Source organism: Nicotiana tabacum, chromosome 13 (genome assembly GCF_000715075.1).
Source record: "Nicotiana tabacum cultivar K326 chromosome 13, ASM71507v2, whole genome shotgun sequence".
NCBI lineage: Eukaryota > Viridiplantae > Streptophyta > Magnoliopsida > Solanales > Solanaceae > Nicotiana > Nicotiana tabacum.
The window spans coordinates 48,387,678-48,404,441 of NC_134092.1; the positions used below are offsets into that span (position 1 = coordinate 48,387,678).

A 16,764-nucleotide genomic window follows, 5' to 3' on the forward strand; every position below is an offset into this window, starting at 1 on the left:
GATTGGATTATTAGAAAATGCAATTAGAGATATATTAGTGTAATTGCTTTTTCTAAACTTGTTTGTTGCGTTGAAGACTGCATAGATCATAATGCATTCTTTCACCTTGGTTTGCTTCTTTTTTTTTTTTTTTTATAATTTAAAATTATACTAATAATATAATAATATAATAAAAGATCTTTTTCTATTTTATTTTACTTTTATTGTCCACCAGTTAAGCCTCTAATTAGAAAAATGAGTAGACTTAAATATTGCTTTTTTTAGCTTATGCTTTAAAATAATTAAGTAGGACAATGAATACACTTATCAAGAAATAAACTAAACTCAGGCGAGTAATATTGGTTACGTGATTCTAAGTGGTAAAATTTATCCGACATGCTCACTTGTATTCTTGTAAAAACTGAAAAACAGTGAGGACGTGACATAAACTAAAATAAATTGGCAATAATCGAAACCGAACAAACTAACTAAACCGTGTAAGCTCTAATACATAAGGATATTGATAAATCAACAATATAAAATACATAATTTGTCTTCAAAGTAAGCATGTTTTGTTTTTATATAAGGTGAAGTTGGCCAATGAGGTGTTGACAAAAGCTCTTTCATGGAAATAGGAAATTTCTTTGAAAGAGAAACAAAATGGAAAACGCAGCAGGTGTCAGCCTGTCTTTTTCAGTTTTTCTCTCTCCCCCGAACTCCTCGCCTTCCCTTTTCTCTCCCCTCCACCTCTTCTCTTCTTCTTCTTGTTCCCCTGCATTCCCATTTCAATACTTTCAATCAAATTCTGCTTCCATATTTCACTGCAATATTCAATTACTGTTTCAAATTTCTTTTCCCAATTCTTGCTCTATTTCTCTTATATCTGATGAGTTTTTCTCATGGCCGTTCCATTAATTCACCTTTTCATCTTCCACGTTTTCGTTTACGTTAATTTTCATACCCTTTGCTTCGTTTCAGCATCACTTTCTGATTTCTCAATTCTCGATTACAACAACAATTTCGATTCCGATCCATTGAACGGCGACTACGCACCTCCATCGCCACCGCCCCCCTCTCCACCACCCCACCCGCCCTCTCTCACGTGCGACGAACTACCCGGTATCGGGTCACTAAACACAACGTGCGAGCTGAATTACAACGTGAATTTCACGCGTGACGTGTACATTGAAGGAACCGGGAACTTATTCATTCTTCAAGGCGTCGTCCTCAGTTGCCCGGTTCCCGGTTGCTCCGTTACGATTAACATAACAGGTCATTTGAAGCTTAACGGTAACGCAAGAATTATTGGCGGGTCGGTTTATATAGTGGCAGGAAATGCGAGTTTAATTAGCCTGTCGGTTATAAACGTTACCGGGTTGGCTGGTGACCCGCCAGAGCAATCAAGTGGGACACCTAAGGATTACCAGGGTGGTGGTGGTGGTCATGGGGGTAGAGGGGCGAGTTGTGTAATGGATAATAAGAAGCTTCCAGAAGATGTATGGGGAGGAGATACGTATTCTTGGAAGTCATTGGAACAACCTTTTAGCTATGGAAGTAAAGGGCAGAGTACTAATAAGGACGATGATTATGGAGGGAATGGGGGTGGGAAGATATGGTTGGAGGTGATGGATGTTTTAGATGCATGGGGAACTCTTTTGGCTGATGGTGGGGATGGTGGAATCAAAGGAGGTGGTGGTTCTGGTGGCAGTATTTACATCAAGTCCAAGAAAATGTAACGTAATACTAACTTCTCTTTTTTTTTTTTTTTTGACTTACATACACTGACGTTATAAAAATGTATTTAGTTTTTTAAATAGCCTGATAGTGTAAATATTGTCTTTACTTGCATGCACCTTATAGACCACTAAGTTTGTCTGAAGAAGGTATACCTGTTTTCTCCAACATAAATGTTGTCCCTGTGTCCTTCCTTTGACACATGATTCTAGCTGTAGACTCTAGTAATAGAGACTTTCATCACCAACTGCTAGGTTGGAGGTTGAGTTGCGAGAGAGGGAGTTGTAAACTGAAGGTTCAATTACATTAGTAGGATTATAAACCGAAACGTCTCTCGTTGAGTTTCAACTTAAGGGGGTCATACTTCCCTTCACCTAAATTGGAGCTTAAATCAGAGTTCTTCTCAGAAGATGTGGAAGGCTACCTTTTGGACAAACTTGACTTCGGGATATTGTGACATACACAAGGGTTTATAAAGATTTTAAGCTACTTCACCGATTCTCTTAAGGTATTGGAATAATTTGACATAACATAAAGTTGCAAAATCCTGAGTTTGACTATTATGCCACCCATCAACAAAATATTTTCGCATGTTTGGCCCAAGAAAAGATTTAGTAAGACTCGAATAAATAACCAATCTCTAACAATTTAAGCTTTAGATGAGGCGGTTCGCAAGAATTTAACAAAAGAAAACTCATCATCAAGTGATTACATGGGTACTTCTTTTTTATTATACTCTTAGAAATCACACTATAGTGTCCATTGTAAGCTTTTCTACTTTTAGTCAATCTTTACAGTGAATTCCTGATTTAAATTCTAGTGCAGATTGTCATTCTTTTATGATGAGGTCTTCCTATATGCTACATTTCGGTACTGGTTAGGTCATGCAATATCTGATGAGTGATGACATATCTTTATAAGGTAGAATCATTTATTCAAAGCTGATGTTTCTTTCTGAGCAGGACAGGAGGCGGCAAAATAAGTGCTTCTGGCGGCAATGGATTTGCTGGAGGAGGTGGTGGAAGAGTTTCTGTTGAAATCTTTAGCAGGCATGATGACTCCGTGTTCTTGGTTCATGGTATGACCAATAACAGAGAAAATTATTACTTCTCTTTTGCTTCCTAAGAGTTTATGAGGATTTTTCTGTGTTTGAGCACCATCTTCGATTTGAGAATAGGGGTTTTAGAGCATTATAATATTGTGAATCGTCAACTGAGTATAGGGTTCTAGAGAACTAGTAATATTTTGCTAGCTTCAACTTGTTTGTCAAATCAATTATGCAGAGAGATGCAGAACTCATGCATATCTCCTATTGGACCAATTATGAATGTGAAGGAAAGACTACATAAATCGAGATTTTAAGTCTTTGCTAAATGGAATGTAGAAGCAAATTGCCCACCCATTTTTGATGGTAAGGATTTTCAACTCGTTTTAAGTCTTTGCTAAATGGAATGTAGAAGCAAATTTCCTACCCATGTTGGATGGTGAGGGTTTCCAATAATAGAAACGCAATCTCAGCGCCACACTCTATCTGCTCTTCTGCCATACTAAGCTATAGAGATTTCCAGTCGCTGTAGGCCAGTCCAGTGTTTAACAGTTGATGCAGTTAGAAAGTTATCTGCAAATTGTTTTGAAGAGTCCACAGAATAGCTCTTCCGGATGTGTTATTTACTAGGTTAAGTGTGTTTCAAAAGCTACACTTGAATCATTAATCTTTAATCATTTGTTATTATTTTTCCAACGTTGGCACGACCAGATCAGGGAAGTTCCATTAATAAGCATTTTCGGATCTTCCATCTATGTACATCCTTTCCCTGCCAATTTCAGGACTACGTGACGGCCTGTTTCTGTTCTTCTCTTATTCTTGTTTCTCTTTTCCCCCCACGATGTAGATTAGAGTTTTTATTTTGTATGACTTAAGTGTTCTATTGTGCTGACAAGTATCTTCTACTTCCTCTTCTTAAAGAATTAGCTGATGAAATGACCTTATGGCATGTTTCATATCACAAGTTTGTTACTTCATTAACAGTTACTGTTTTTTCTATAATAGTCAACATTCATGCCAATCCACTTCACTTTCTACGTGGTCTTTTTTTTCTTCTTTTTTCTATGAAATTATTCTAAGATGTTTTTTTAAAAACCATCTCTGAATTATATTACGCGCAATAGTTGGTCTTTCAAGGGGTAAAACGTGGACTATCATTACCTTGTGACCAAGTAAAAATAGAAAATGTGAGCATTTCAGAACAATTGCCTTCCCAAGAGGTATATCTTGCAAATGTAATTCTGTCAATCTTGCTCTGCTCATAGGGAAGATCTTGAAATATCTTCTTTTCCTTTCCATGTCTCCCAACACTTAATGAGAAAACAACAATTCTCTCTGTTTGTTATACATCAATCAGGACCTTCTCCATTTGTACACAACTAGTCACTTGAATACTCGAAATTCACCAAAGTTCTGTATTTGGTGAAGAATAGTAGAGACATGCATTGCACCATTGATAAAGTTGACAACTTCATCAGGACCCTGCTCGACTTAAAATGATAATTTATATTGTATGTCACATTTGGAATTTTTGGACCATGGAATCTTTGTTTCCCTATCTGTAATTGATTATGTGGTATTGTGGGTAGAGTGTCAGTGCCTTTCCTTTTTATTGTTTGACAGGGGGAAGAAGTTTTGGCTGTCCCACAAATGCAGGTGCTGCGGGGACATTCTATGATGCTGTTCCTCGAAGACTCGTTGTTAACAATCACAACTTGTCAACAGATACTGATACACTTCTCTTTGAGTTTCCTAATCACCCTCTCTGGACAAACGTTTATATTCAAGATCATGCACGGGCTACTGTTCCTCTACTTTGGAGTCGTGTGCAGGTCAATCATATCCTTTTGTCTTGTGAATCAGTGCTTCTAACTACAATATAATCGGATGTCTTTCCTCTATGTCAGAACGAATTTGGGATTTGCCAGATGTTGAGGCAGTTGATTGACTGTCCATTGATTTTTTCTTCATTGAAAACTTTGCTCGAGTAACTTGGGCATGTTGGGATGTCGTTTTAGTAGCAAATCCCTAAGGAAGCAATGTATGTGTAAAAATCAATTGAAGAAAATGTTGGCTCTAAATGGAACTTTTAAATAGATAAAACCAAATAAAGAAAACCCACTGATAGAAGGGGAGCCTTGGAGCAACGGTAAAGTTGTCTCCGTATGATCTATAGGTTGTGGGTTTGAGCCATGGAATCAGCCATTGATGCTTGCATCAGGGTAGGCTGCCTACATCACACCCCTTGGGGTGCGGCCCTTCTCCGGACCCTGCATAAACGCGGGATGCTTCGTGCACCGGGCTGCCCTTTATTTTCAATAAAGAAAACCCAAAAGTGGGTTCATTTTTTCAGCAGCAGTTTTTTAAAACCCCTCCCAATTTGTGTAGAATTGATATGAATATCCAGAAGTAGAATAAAAATCACACTAGTGTTGCCACTTCTCCCTCCTCCTTGCATGTTTCTATAGTACTCCCTTTTGTCCTTGTTGCTGCTTTTTCCATTTTATACCTTTCTGGTTCGTTAGGCACGTATCACAGTCTAGGATCAGAAACCTAAGTTCATAAAGTGAAAATTGTGTCTGCTATCTTGGTTTGGCTTCCCTCCACCTTCATACATATAGATTTAAGTGTTAATCATAGTTGGTGGTGCTCTAAGTTGATATTCGGAAATTAATTTGCTATTTGTCGTTTAGGTTCGAGGACAACTTAGTTTATCGCATGGTGCCATTTTGTCCTTTGGGCTTGTACATTATGCCTTATCGGAGTTTGAATTATTGGCGGAAGAGCTCTTGATGAGTGACTCAGTATTTAAGGCAAGTATGTTCTCTAGTGTTCGACCCTCCTCTTTCTATTCCAGCAAAAAAGGAGGCACACTCCCAAAATTTTCTTTTTAATTGCTCTTTTTCTTTTCAATATACTTCTAGAATTCCTCATTTGTTGGGTGTTATATTTAATAAATTCTTACGAATTTCTAGATCTATGGGTCTTTGCGAATGTCTGTCAAAATCCACTTGATGTTGAACTCAAAGATGCTTATAGATGGTGATGGCGATGCAATTGTTGCAACATCTTTACTTGAAGTGAGCAATTTAGTGGTGCTAAAGGTAACTCATTCTTTTACCTTGCTGCAATGGTTTTGGTTATATTTTCGTCGTTCATTACCCATCAAAACATATTGGTTTTTAGGGATCCTCTGTGATACAATCGAATGCGAATTTGGGAGTTCATGGACAAGGTTCACTGAACCTAACTGGACCTGGAGATCTTATTGAAGCACAGCATTTGGTTTTGTCCCTGTTCTACAGCATAAATGTAAGGCTCTTTTTCTACTTAATACTTGCACTTTTTAAGCTCAACATCTGCTTTTGTCTTGTTCTGACAAATACAAGTTCATACTATCCTCATGTAAATCTTGTGGCTGGTTTTGTCAATCAGATATTGGTATTATACTTTCTCTCAAACTAGCTGATCAGGATATTTAGCAAATTATAAAATGTTTTTAACATTTAATGATTTCTGAAACTATTAGTACTGTACTATGTAAGAACAATATCTATAATGTTCTATGTGTGGATTGGAGCATGAATAAAAGCTGGATTCTGCATCTTGAGTTGTCGCCTCAGAAATTTTTCTGTTTCGATGATAAAAGTAACAGGTCTACTTATGTGAGATTCACAAGCATAGGAAGCCCCTAACCCTAATAAAGGAGGAGGGCTGCAGAAGATTATGGTCGTAAAAATGGTGCAACTATGATGAATAATTGATGCAGAAAATTTATATAGCCGGCTCTAATTAATTTGGGATTGAGGAATAGTTGATTGATTGATTCACTGATGATAAAGAAGCATTTTTTAATTGGAAACTTGATAATAAAAGAAACATATGTAAAAAAGATCATTCTGTGATTAAAAATAGATGGGAGGGTGGTTACAGAAGAATAATATCTTTAGTACCTGTGCATATCTATAGCTAAGAAATTTTTAAATATATGAATACCTATATTACAGAGAATCCAAAATTAATCTGTAGCAAACTAATCTTAGAATCTTACCAATATTCAAATTTTATGAGGTTTGAGTTGAAGCAGCAGCATAGGCATCATTTTATTTTTTCTCTATCTGGAATATAAATATCAATATTTTTTGATAAGATAGGGTTTTGATAAAAATAGTAGGAATATAATACCTGTTAAGGCTAAAACATGATGTTCTTTCATGTGGTTGGACGAGGCGCAAAACCTTTGTGGGGATTGTGTCTTATGGTTCATCAGACACCCACTTCGTACTTTGTTTGGCTTGATCTTCTAATTTCAAACATCGTTTAAAGGGCTTATGTCTTTACAAGGCGTATGAACTCAGGTTTTTAAATTTGTATGGTAGTTTGTAATTCCCTGCCTTAATCTTTCGTCTTCGGGTCTTGATGCTAATTTTGAAGATTTTTCTTTACTTATGAAACTTGAACTTAATACATTATAGGCAACGATCTCTGAGCATGCTAATGGCAGTATTTTGCTGTTTCTATGTGAAGGTTGGACCTGGGTCTGTTTTGCGCGGTCCCCTTCAAAATGCAGGTGTTAATCACACGTAAGGCACGACTATCTACAGCTAGTTCTTTTTGCTGGATTTGCTGATCTTTTTTAGAAAGATATTATTGCCAATGGCAGGAAACCAAGACTTTTTTGTGGAAGTGCAGATTGCCCAATCGAATTGATATATCCCCCCGAAGACTGCAATGTGAATGCCTCACTATCTTTTACTCTTCAGGTATTTGTGCTAATCACATCCATCACTCAAGGGTGATCTCTTCCATCTTTATTCCTATAATTGTTTCAGTAGGTTGTGTCTTCGAGTTTGCTCTGTATTCTAGATGATTTGAACAAAAAAATCATTTAGGTATGCCGCGTTGAAGATGTTTTTGTCGAGGGCGTCTTAGAAGGGTCTGTTGTTCATTTCCATTTGGTTAGAACAGTTACTGTAAAACCTACCGGGTCAATAAGTGCCTCTGGGCTAGGTATGCTTTTTCCTTTTCCTTCCGTTCATGCTTGTTATCTTTGCCCTTCTTGTAAGCTTTCATATTGCTTTTGAAAAAGAAAATATTTTGGTATGTAACTGGAACTTATAAAAACACAATTTTCTCTCAGTTACCTTTCTATTCTTGTAGTCCATATCCAGAGCTAAATGAAGCTTTTTTATACAAAGGTTGCACTGGAGGGTTGGGCAGTGGTGTGCTCTTACCTAACGGCCTAAGCAGTGGTGCCGGACATGGTGGAAGGGGTGGTGATGCATATTATAACGGCAGCTATATAAGTGGTGGTATTTCGTATGGTGACACAGGTTTGCCTTGTGAACTTGGTAGCGGAAGTGGTAACCATAGTTTCTCTAGTTCAACTTCTGGTGGTGGCATAATTGGTGAGCGTTTAGAATTATCACATTAATCTCTTTGTTTGTTTACTTAAGTTATCCTTCGGTTTTTATGCTTAGACCACCCAAACCAACCTGCAGAAAAAGATCTCAAATGTAAATCCATTGGGCCAAAGTATCTTATGCTATTTGAGCTATCTCCGATATATAAAAAAAAAAGTCACTCACATAGAACATATGTTCTTTTATACATGGTGACAGATTACACATTTTACCATCCTGGATCTTCATGTTTTATTCAAATTTTTACATTGAAGGGAAGCTTATACATACACAAATCTTGCAGTTGAGCAATGGTCAAATTTCAAATCTTTCATACTTTGAAATAGTCTTGCTTATTTGCTGTGAAATGTGGATTCATCTGTACTACAACGCAGTGCTCATAATTCTCATCACTTTTTCTTGATAATCCTTGCATAATGAGCATTGCCTCCTTCGAAACTTGCTTTGAGTAGAGAGTAATTGTTTGTGATATCTCTCCTGAAACAGTAATGGGTTCATTGGAGCATTCATTGTCAAGGTTGTCTGTCTATGGTTCAATACAAGCCGATGGAGAAAGCTTTGGCAAGTACAGTAAAGAGGAAGATAGCAGGGTTCTTTCAAACATAGGTCCTGGCGGTGGATCTGGTGGAACAATTCTTCTTTTTGTTCAGTCTTTGGCCCTTGGTGATTCTTCTAGTATATCAACTATTGGAGGGCATGGTAGTCCTAATGGCGGTGGTGGCGGTGGTGGAAGGATTCACTTTCATTGGTCGGGCATTTCTATTGGAGATGAATACCTGCCTATAACAAGTGTAAAAGGGACCATCAATGTTGGGTTCGTATCTAATCTAGTGTACATATTCATTGAGTAGCTATAATTTACTTGCTGGGTAAGTTAGTTTTGTGAAATATTAAGTAATAAAGAGAAGTTCTGTAGTATCTAATATTGTGTAGTTTCTTTGGACCCATAACCTTGATTCTATTAGGCTGTGACCTAGGCACTTGAAGGATAAAAGTGATGATATATACAAAGTTGAATTGTTTCTACCAACCTGTGAGTAAGGTATTCATCATAGGGCTGCGAGTATTGCATGTGAGAGGATGCCTATAGCTAGTCTGAATTTTACACTGTTTCTCTACTTTGTCTGAAGCACATTTCTATAGGTCCATCCAAGAAAACTGCCATTTCATTTGCATTATCTATATTGATCCAGATAATGTGCATCCTAACAGGGTAAGACTGCTTTTCTCAACTGTAAATGGGAGGAGTTTCAATCATGTTGGCTCTGAATTAAAGAACGGACCTGAGATCTAGCTCCTATACCATTAACCTTTTGTCGTCTATTTACTTTGAATCCTTATTGGATATCGTTGTTCATTCTCTGATAATGGAACTGCAGGGGGGGAATTGGTAGAGGTCTGGGACGAGATGGAGAAAACGGAACTCTTAGTGGCAAACCTTGCCCAAAGGGACTTTATGGGATATTCTGTCAGGTAACATGCAATTTCTACTTATGGTTGAAATTACTTGTTTTGGGGCCTGAAGAATTCGTAGCTTTTGTCTCCTATGGATCAGCAAGGCTATAGACAACCATATATGCTTTGACATTGCATTTTGTAGACCAAAATGACTTATGCGTGTGTTTTATCTCTTTTTTTATTTTTTTTGTGTTTTATCAACTTCTAAGTCTGTCGAGCATTAAGGTTGTAGGTTAGGAGGTAGTTGAGTTCATTTAGTCTACCAGTGTGAGGCTAGGCTGATAGGATTTAGTCTTAGACTGCTAGTGGCCAGTGTTGTGTTTTCACTACTCTTCCTTTATTTATTGGTTATTATTTCTGCTTTCCATTTATTCACTGGTTCTTGAGATATCGTGATTATTTACATGTTTTTATTGATGGTACTGATATATTGTCTCTTTTCGTCTTTTCGTCTTCTTGAGCCGAGGGTCTTTCGGAAACAGCCTCTCTACTCCATCGGGGTAGAGGTAAGGTCTGCGTACACACTACCCTCCCCAGACCCCACTTGGGGGACTATACTGGGTCGTTGTTGTTAGGTCTAAAAGCTTTTCTGATTCATACTTTAACCTCTTCTATATTTGTTGTTACTGATCTATTGTCTCTTTTTCTCTTCTTGAGCCAAGGGTCTATCGGAAACAACCTCTCTACTCCCTCGGGGTAGAGATAAGGTCTGCGTACACACTACCCTCCCCAGACCCTACTTGTGGAATTTTACTGGGTTGTTGCTGTTTTTGTTGTACTTTAACCTCTTCTATATCTTTAGAAACCTTACCTCAGAGTTAATTTTATTGCGATCTTATCTGTCAGTTAGCCAATGAAACATATCATGCATATTAACCCTACTTGCATGTTGGCTCAGCTTGTTTCGTGTCAAAAGGTTTGATCAGGCTTACATTGTTTTTACTTCTCAATGCATTCTCTCTCTCTACTCCCTCGGGGTAGGGGTAAGGTCTGCGTACACACTACCCTCCCCAGACCCCACTTGTGGAATTTTACTGGGTTGTTGCTGTTTTTGTTGTACTTTAACCTCTTCTATATCTTTAGAAACCTCACCTCAGAGTTAATTTTATTGCGATCTTATCTGTCAGTTAGCCAATGAAACATATCATGCATATTAACCCTACTTGCATGTTGGCTCAGCTTGTTTCGCGTCAAAAGGTTTGATCAGGCTGACATTGTTTTTACTTCTCAATGCATTCTCTCTCTCTCTCTCTCTCTCTCTCTCTCTCTCTCTCTCTCTCTCTCTCTCTCGGGTTTAACGTAGACTCTCGTAGACTCTTGTCAGCTCATTCAATGTGTGCTGTCCGTGATTTTGGACCATCTTCTAATCTGTATCCTTAAGAACATGAAATCTATGTTAAACCTATCTGTGTTTAACTATGTAGATGAAATAATGCAGGAATGCCCTATTGGTACTTATAAGAATGTAAGTGGATCTGATAGATCCCTCTGTGTTAAATGCCCATCTCATGAGCTTCCTCATCGGGCTTTATATATTGCTATACGAGGTATGTTCAGTCTTTATTATGGTTACGTGGTGATTTAATTTCCTGCAATTTTTGCCAACTTATTTTGGTTTTCATTGTTCAATCATATTCACATTTTTCTTACTGGTAAATTCTCTTGGGAATCCAACTGATTCAGAATTAAGGCTTTCTTGATTGTTAGGAAATGTATATGTTGGTAATTGAATTGGTAAAATATGATTGTTCTAATTGAATGATTGACCCCAAAATAGCATATCCTAATTATAAGAAAGTCTATAGACGTTACAATTGCAAATTTGCACCCCGCAAATTTCTATTTGTTCGAGTATGTAAATAAATTGCGAAATGATCCAAGTAATAAATGCCAAGTTTCTTTTGGGTCCCAATTCCAGTATGACCCCCACACTTCATTAGCCCATACTGCTCCGGAATGGATTCCTATGATTAAAAAAAGTAAATCCTAAACTCATAACCCGATAGCTCCATTAAGCGTTACTTTAGAATATAATTTGTAAGAACTTTAATTGTTCTATTTTTATTATCTGAACTTTTTGATGGCGCTTTAACGCTGCAGGTGGTGTCACTGATACTCCATGTCCGTACAAGTGCATTTCTGATAGATATCACATGCCACGCTGTTATACAGCACTCGAAGAGTTGATTTACACCTTTGGTGGACCATGGTTATTTGGTTGTCTTCTTTTCAGTCTCCTCATCCTTCTAGCTCTTGTTCTTAGTGTGGCTCGGATAAAATTTGTTAGTGCCGATGAATTGCCTGGTCCAGTGGCAGCACGCCGAGGATCTCCAATTGATCGTTCATTCCCATTTCTAGAGTCATTAAATGAGGTCCTCCTATCCACCTATATTTCTATCGTTTCTTTTTTCAGCTACCATTCAACCAAGATTTACGCTTGGAATATTAGAAATTTCCTCTTGATGGGTAGTCTGATTTTAATGTGTGTTACTTTAGGTGCTGGAGACAAGTAGAACTGAAGAATCGGAAACACACGTGCATAGAATGTACCTTTTGGGGAATAACACTTTTAGTGAACCTTGGCATCTCCCTCATTCTCCTCCTAAAGCAGTAATAGAAATAGTGTATGTTTTCTCTCTTCTTCTATTAGACTAAAGTTTTGCTTATGCATTTCATGCAGGAACACTCAAATTGGTTCCTCGTTAATATTAGTTGTTTAAGAACCTATTTGCAGGCACTGTTATATGTTAATGTCTGTGTTTGTAGTTTCTTTTCATCCAAATGTTTTTGAGAATTTTGTAACATTCAATGACAGTATCAAATTGTTAAACATATTCAGATATGAAGATGCATTTAACAGATTTGTGGATGAGATAAATGATTTGGCCTCATATCAGTGGTGGGAAGGGTCAGTTTATGGCATACTTTGCACTTTTGCATACCCACTTGCATGGTCATGGCTGCAGTGGCGCCGGAAGAAGAAAATACAGCGTCTGCGTGAATTTGTTCGTTCTGAATATGATCACGCGTGCTTGCGTTCTTGCCGCTCACGTGCACTCTATGAAGGGCTCAAGGTCTATTTCATTACCTTTCACCACATTATCATCCTCTCAAAAAATGTACAAGCTTGTCGAATAATCTGGTATTCAGTTAGAAAATGCCATTAAATGGATGTAGTAAGAGAGTTCTGAAATGCCAGTTGGTTTAGAACCTAGCCGGATAATCGAAATGGGATCAGTTGGCCTGAACCCTACTTCTCTTTATCCCTTGATATATGTTGCATGTACAAATGTCTGACCAACAAGAAAATATGTTTTTGAGTTAATAAACTTTTAAGGAAATTCATGTAGCCGACTCCAGCTTGCTTGGGGTTGAGGCTTAGTTGTTGTTGTTTAAGGAAATGCTATTCTATATTGCGTAACTACACGTCTACTACCATGTAATGAGACACAGCCTTATCTGTATCTAGCTTGGTAATTGATGGTTTTGCTTCTGGATAGCTGCATTTGAATGATTGAATGATGGAAATGAAAGTCAGTAAGTTGAGTTTCTGGATGTGATTTATTTTCATCTGAACTCCACCAACCATTAGAGATATGCTTGTGGCATGTATTAGCTTGTCTATGAAGCACAAGCACATAGTTGCAATTTTGGAGTTGTAAAGATTGCCTCCGACTTACAAGTAGTTACAGCACTTAGGATTTAGTTTGGTGCTGTTGGTTCGACTTGATATTAGGTGCTACTTTTTTATGTCAGTTTTTGCTTCATTCTTGTGGATTCTTACCGCCATCGATGTTGATCATCATCAATTCTAGTGTAGGTAGCTGCAACTTCAGATCTGATGCTCGCATATGTGGACTTTTACCTTGGGGGAGATGAGAAAAGAGATGACCTTCCTCCTCGTCTCCATCAGAGATTACCAATGTCTATACTTTTTGGAGGAGATGGATCTTACATGGCTCCTTTCTCTCTTCAAAGTGATAATATTCTGACCAGCCTCATGAGTCAGGTTTCTATTTATTGCTAAGTAGATGACTGCCCGTTCAGGATTTTGTGCGGATTAAGTCATTTCTTTTAGCAATTCCGCTTCCCCTTCCCTTTCGTTAGAAGAATTTGTTAGATATTTTATTCTTCTTCTCTTTATTTTCCATTGCAGTCAGTGCCACCTACAATCTGGTATAGATTAGTCGCCGGTCTAAATGCTCAACTTCGTTTAGTTCGCCGTGGACATCTGAGGGCCAATTTTCATCCAGTTATTAGCTGGCTTGAGACTCATGCTAATCCCTCTTTACATGCCCATGGCTTACGAGTTTATCTTGCTCGCTTTCAACCTTCATCCAGTGGTTATGACCAGTTTGGACTGCTTGTATGCACCGTTGAAAATGAACCAGTGATGCCATCGGAAGGCCAGAACAGATCTTTATTGCTCGAGAAGCACCCACGGTAATGATTCGCATGTTGCTTTATTTTTTTGCTTCGATCTATTCTAGAGTTCATTCTCTTTCTTTGGATGCAGTACGCCTGCTAATCGTTGGAGAAAGGCATTTGATCTTGTTAGAGTCAATGAACATGTGGCGATGCAGAAAAGATTACCTGGAGAAATTTTAAATGACAAGAACCTACAGGCTCTTAAAGACCAATTGACTTTATGCTATCCTTTCTATTATATAATTCGTAACACAAGACCAGTTGGTCATCAGGTATGTTTGATCTCAGCTGCTCTTCTTTGTTGATCTGTCAGCCTTACAAATTGCTCACAGATGCATGTTCTATATTCTTGCAGGATGTTATTGGTTTGGTCATCTCAATACTCCTATTAGGAGATTTTAGTCTAGTCTTGCTCACCTTGCTACAGCTGTATTCAATCTCAATGCTAGATGTGTTTTTCTTTTTGTCTATTCTTCCCCTTGGTATACTTCTTCCATTTCCAGCTGGAATAAATGCTTTATTTAGTCATGGACCTACGCGTTCAGCAGTTCCTGCCCGTGTCTATGCTATGTGGAATATCATTTCAACAATTAATGTTGTAAGTAGCCGCGGACCTTATGCACGCCTTTTTACTTTTTACCTCTGTGTCACCACTTAAGATGACAAAATGCTCCTTGTTCTTAAGCTTCCATACATCGTGTTCCTTACCTTTTTTTTTCTCTTTTGCCTAGATTACCTCGATAAATAATTGATATTCCATGCTACAGCTATGCCTTCATTTGATTGGTATTTGTGGAGACATTGTTATTTGCTTAGAATAGAAAAGCAATGTGTTTTAACAGTTTCTGATTCCAACATTAATTCCCCACCCTTTTCTCCTTTTCTTAGCTACAGATTTTTCTTCCAAATGAATAGCAAAGTAAATGAAGAATTTCTTACATCAAAAGTCCAGTTTTAAAGTATGAACCCTATGATTGCTGAAGTTCCGAATCCCATGAAGTCAAGTGGATTTCGATTTTATCCATTTTAAGAGTTCAAGGAGCATCCATATCACGAATAATTAACAATATAATTATCTAACCTGCTGGTTATGTGAACGATATTAGTCCCTTTAATCATAGCTCTGGGTGAGTCTAATAGACATTTCATTATACTAAGAATTCTTCAAGATACACCACCTCATTGTTAATTCTATTGTATGGCTTGAACAGCTTGCTTAATAATGATAGTTTTCACTCGGTATGATACTTCATTTTCTGAGCAGTTCTTTCTTCTCGAAACATTTGCAACAGGTAGTAGCTTTCATTTGTGGATTTGTTCATTTTCATAGCCAATCCTCCACGAAAAGACACTCAAACTTTCAGTCCTGGAATTTTAGCATGTAAGGAGCTTCAAGTCATCCTGAAGCAAAATTTAATTATATATTGTGGTTGGTGTTACTAATGTTCTGGCATGGGAACGTTGTTGTGTTTGTGGGTGCAGGGACGATAGTGGTTGGTGGATGCTGCCTACTGGACTTCTCCTATTTAAAGTCTCTCAAGCAAATCTTATAAATTATCATGTAGCCAATCTTGAGATTCAAGATCGCACACTGTACAGTAATGACCCTGATGTTTTCTGGAGGTCATGAAAAAAACAAAACAAGAAAACAAGCTTTCTTTGTCATTCTTTTATTTGTTATAATATAATTTTGAATAGAGAGGTCAACTGAGTATAGGATAATACGAGGGTGTTTGAGCAAGCTGGTATGTCTTGAAGTAAGATGAAACCATGTTACTGACTCTTGTGAAGGTGTAACAAACTCCTTCAACTTCCCCTAATGCATATAAAAGTTGAATTTTATGTATACTTGGAATATTATTCTTCTTATTGTTGGCACTTTGTGTACTGCATTTTTGGCTTGGAGCCTGCTCTACTGCTGTATAATTTTAATTTCTTCTGAGAGTCCCACAGTTAACAAGAAGTAGGAAATATTCAACTGGACAACAAATCTCAGGATTGGAACTTGTAGATTGTCGTTAGAATTGTAACTTGTTGACTGTTGAGTTGATTCTTAAACTAGGAACTATCCGTCCCAGAGATGATTGGGATATAAATGGACATACGTAGGCTTAATGCTTCATTAGATTGCAAGCCTTAATAGATTATCGAACTGTATTTATGAGAGGAAATTGACATATCTCTTGTATTCTGTTTATGATCTCCAGTATAACTAAAATCATATTCGTAATTGCCAACAAACAATTTTCTCATTTTATGACTCAGAGTGGGTTAGTACTTTGTTCTTTTTACTGTGTTTCACTGCTTCCCATGTTTTTTTCTCACTTCTATCTCCATTCTCCACCAGCCTGCTTCTCGCTCACTCGTTGGGAACTCACGCTTGTTTCAACAGAAAGACATAGAGGAGTTTATTTCTTTGCTTTCTATTTCCACTTATAACCATAGAATGCTGACTTCTGTTTCTTGTTTTCTTTCTCCGGCATCAACTGAGTTTGAAATAAGTATCAGAGTAGGGAAATGAAGCACTTCCCTTCACCTTTTCTTGGTAAATTGTTGTAATCATGGAATTTCAATTTCTTGTTCTTCAGAACGAAAGAAAAGTTCACTTTTATAAATTTACGATTCGAGATGTTAATGCAAATCGCCAAATAAAAAGCTCTCGATTTTTCTTTTAGTTTGATCACACCTTTCCAACAA

General features: G+C 37.5%; 1 protein-coding gene across 2 annotated transcripts; it reads left to right on the forward strand.

Moving 5' to 3' along the window:
* The first annotated feature begins 623 nt into the window (after positions 1-623).
* LOC107830930 (uncharacterized) lies at positions 624-15,913 on the forward strand. 2 transcript variants are annotated; one of them, XM_016658624.2, is made up of 22 exons: positions 624-1,711; positions 2,676-2,791; positions 4,382-4,590; positions 5,452-5,571; positions 5,734-5,862; positions 5,945-6,070; positions 7,286-7,341; positions 7,422-7,521; positions 7,651-7,768; positions 7,957-8,166; positions 8,668-8,995; positions 9,561-9,654; positions 11,078-11,186; positions 11,740-12,011; positions 12,136-12,263; positions 12,479-12,713; positions 13,460-13,648; positions 13,796-14,082; positions 14,156-14,339; positions 14,423-14,665; positions 15,360-15,448; positions 15,550-15,913. In XM_016658624.2, exons 1-22 carry the CDS (start codon positions 879-881, stop codon positions 15,695-15,697), a joined length of 4,323 nt encoding a protein of 1,440 aa, XP_016514110.2. In that variant the 5' UTR covers positions 624-878; the 3' UTR covers positions 15,698-15,913. The 2 variants fall into 2 exon arrangements, with proteins under 2 accessions (XP_016514110.2, XP_016514111.2); XM_016658625.2 differs by lacking the exon at positions 7,651-7,768 and having other exon boundaries at positions 7,451-7,521.
* The last annotated feature ends 851 nt before the right edge of the window (positions 15,914-16,764 follow it).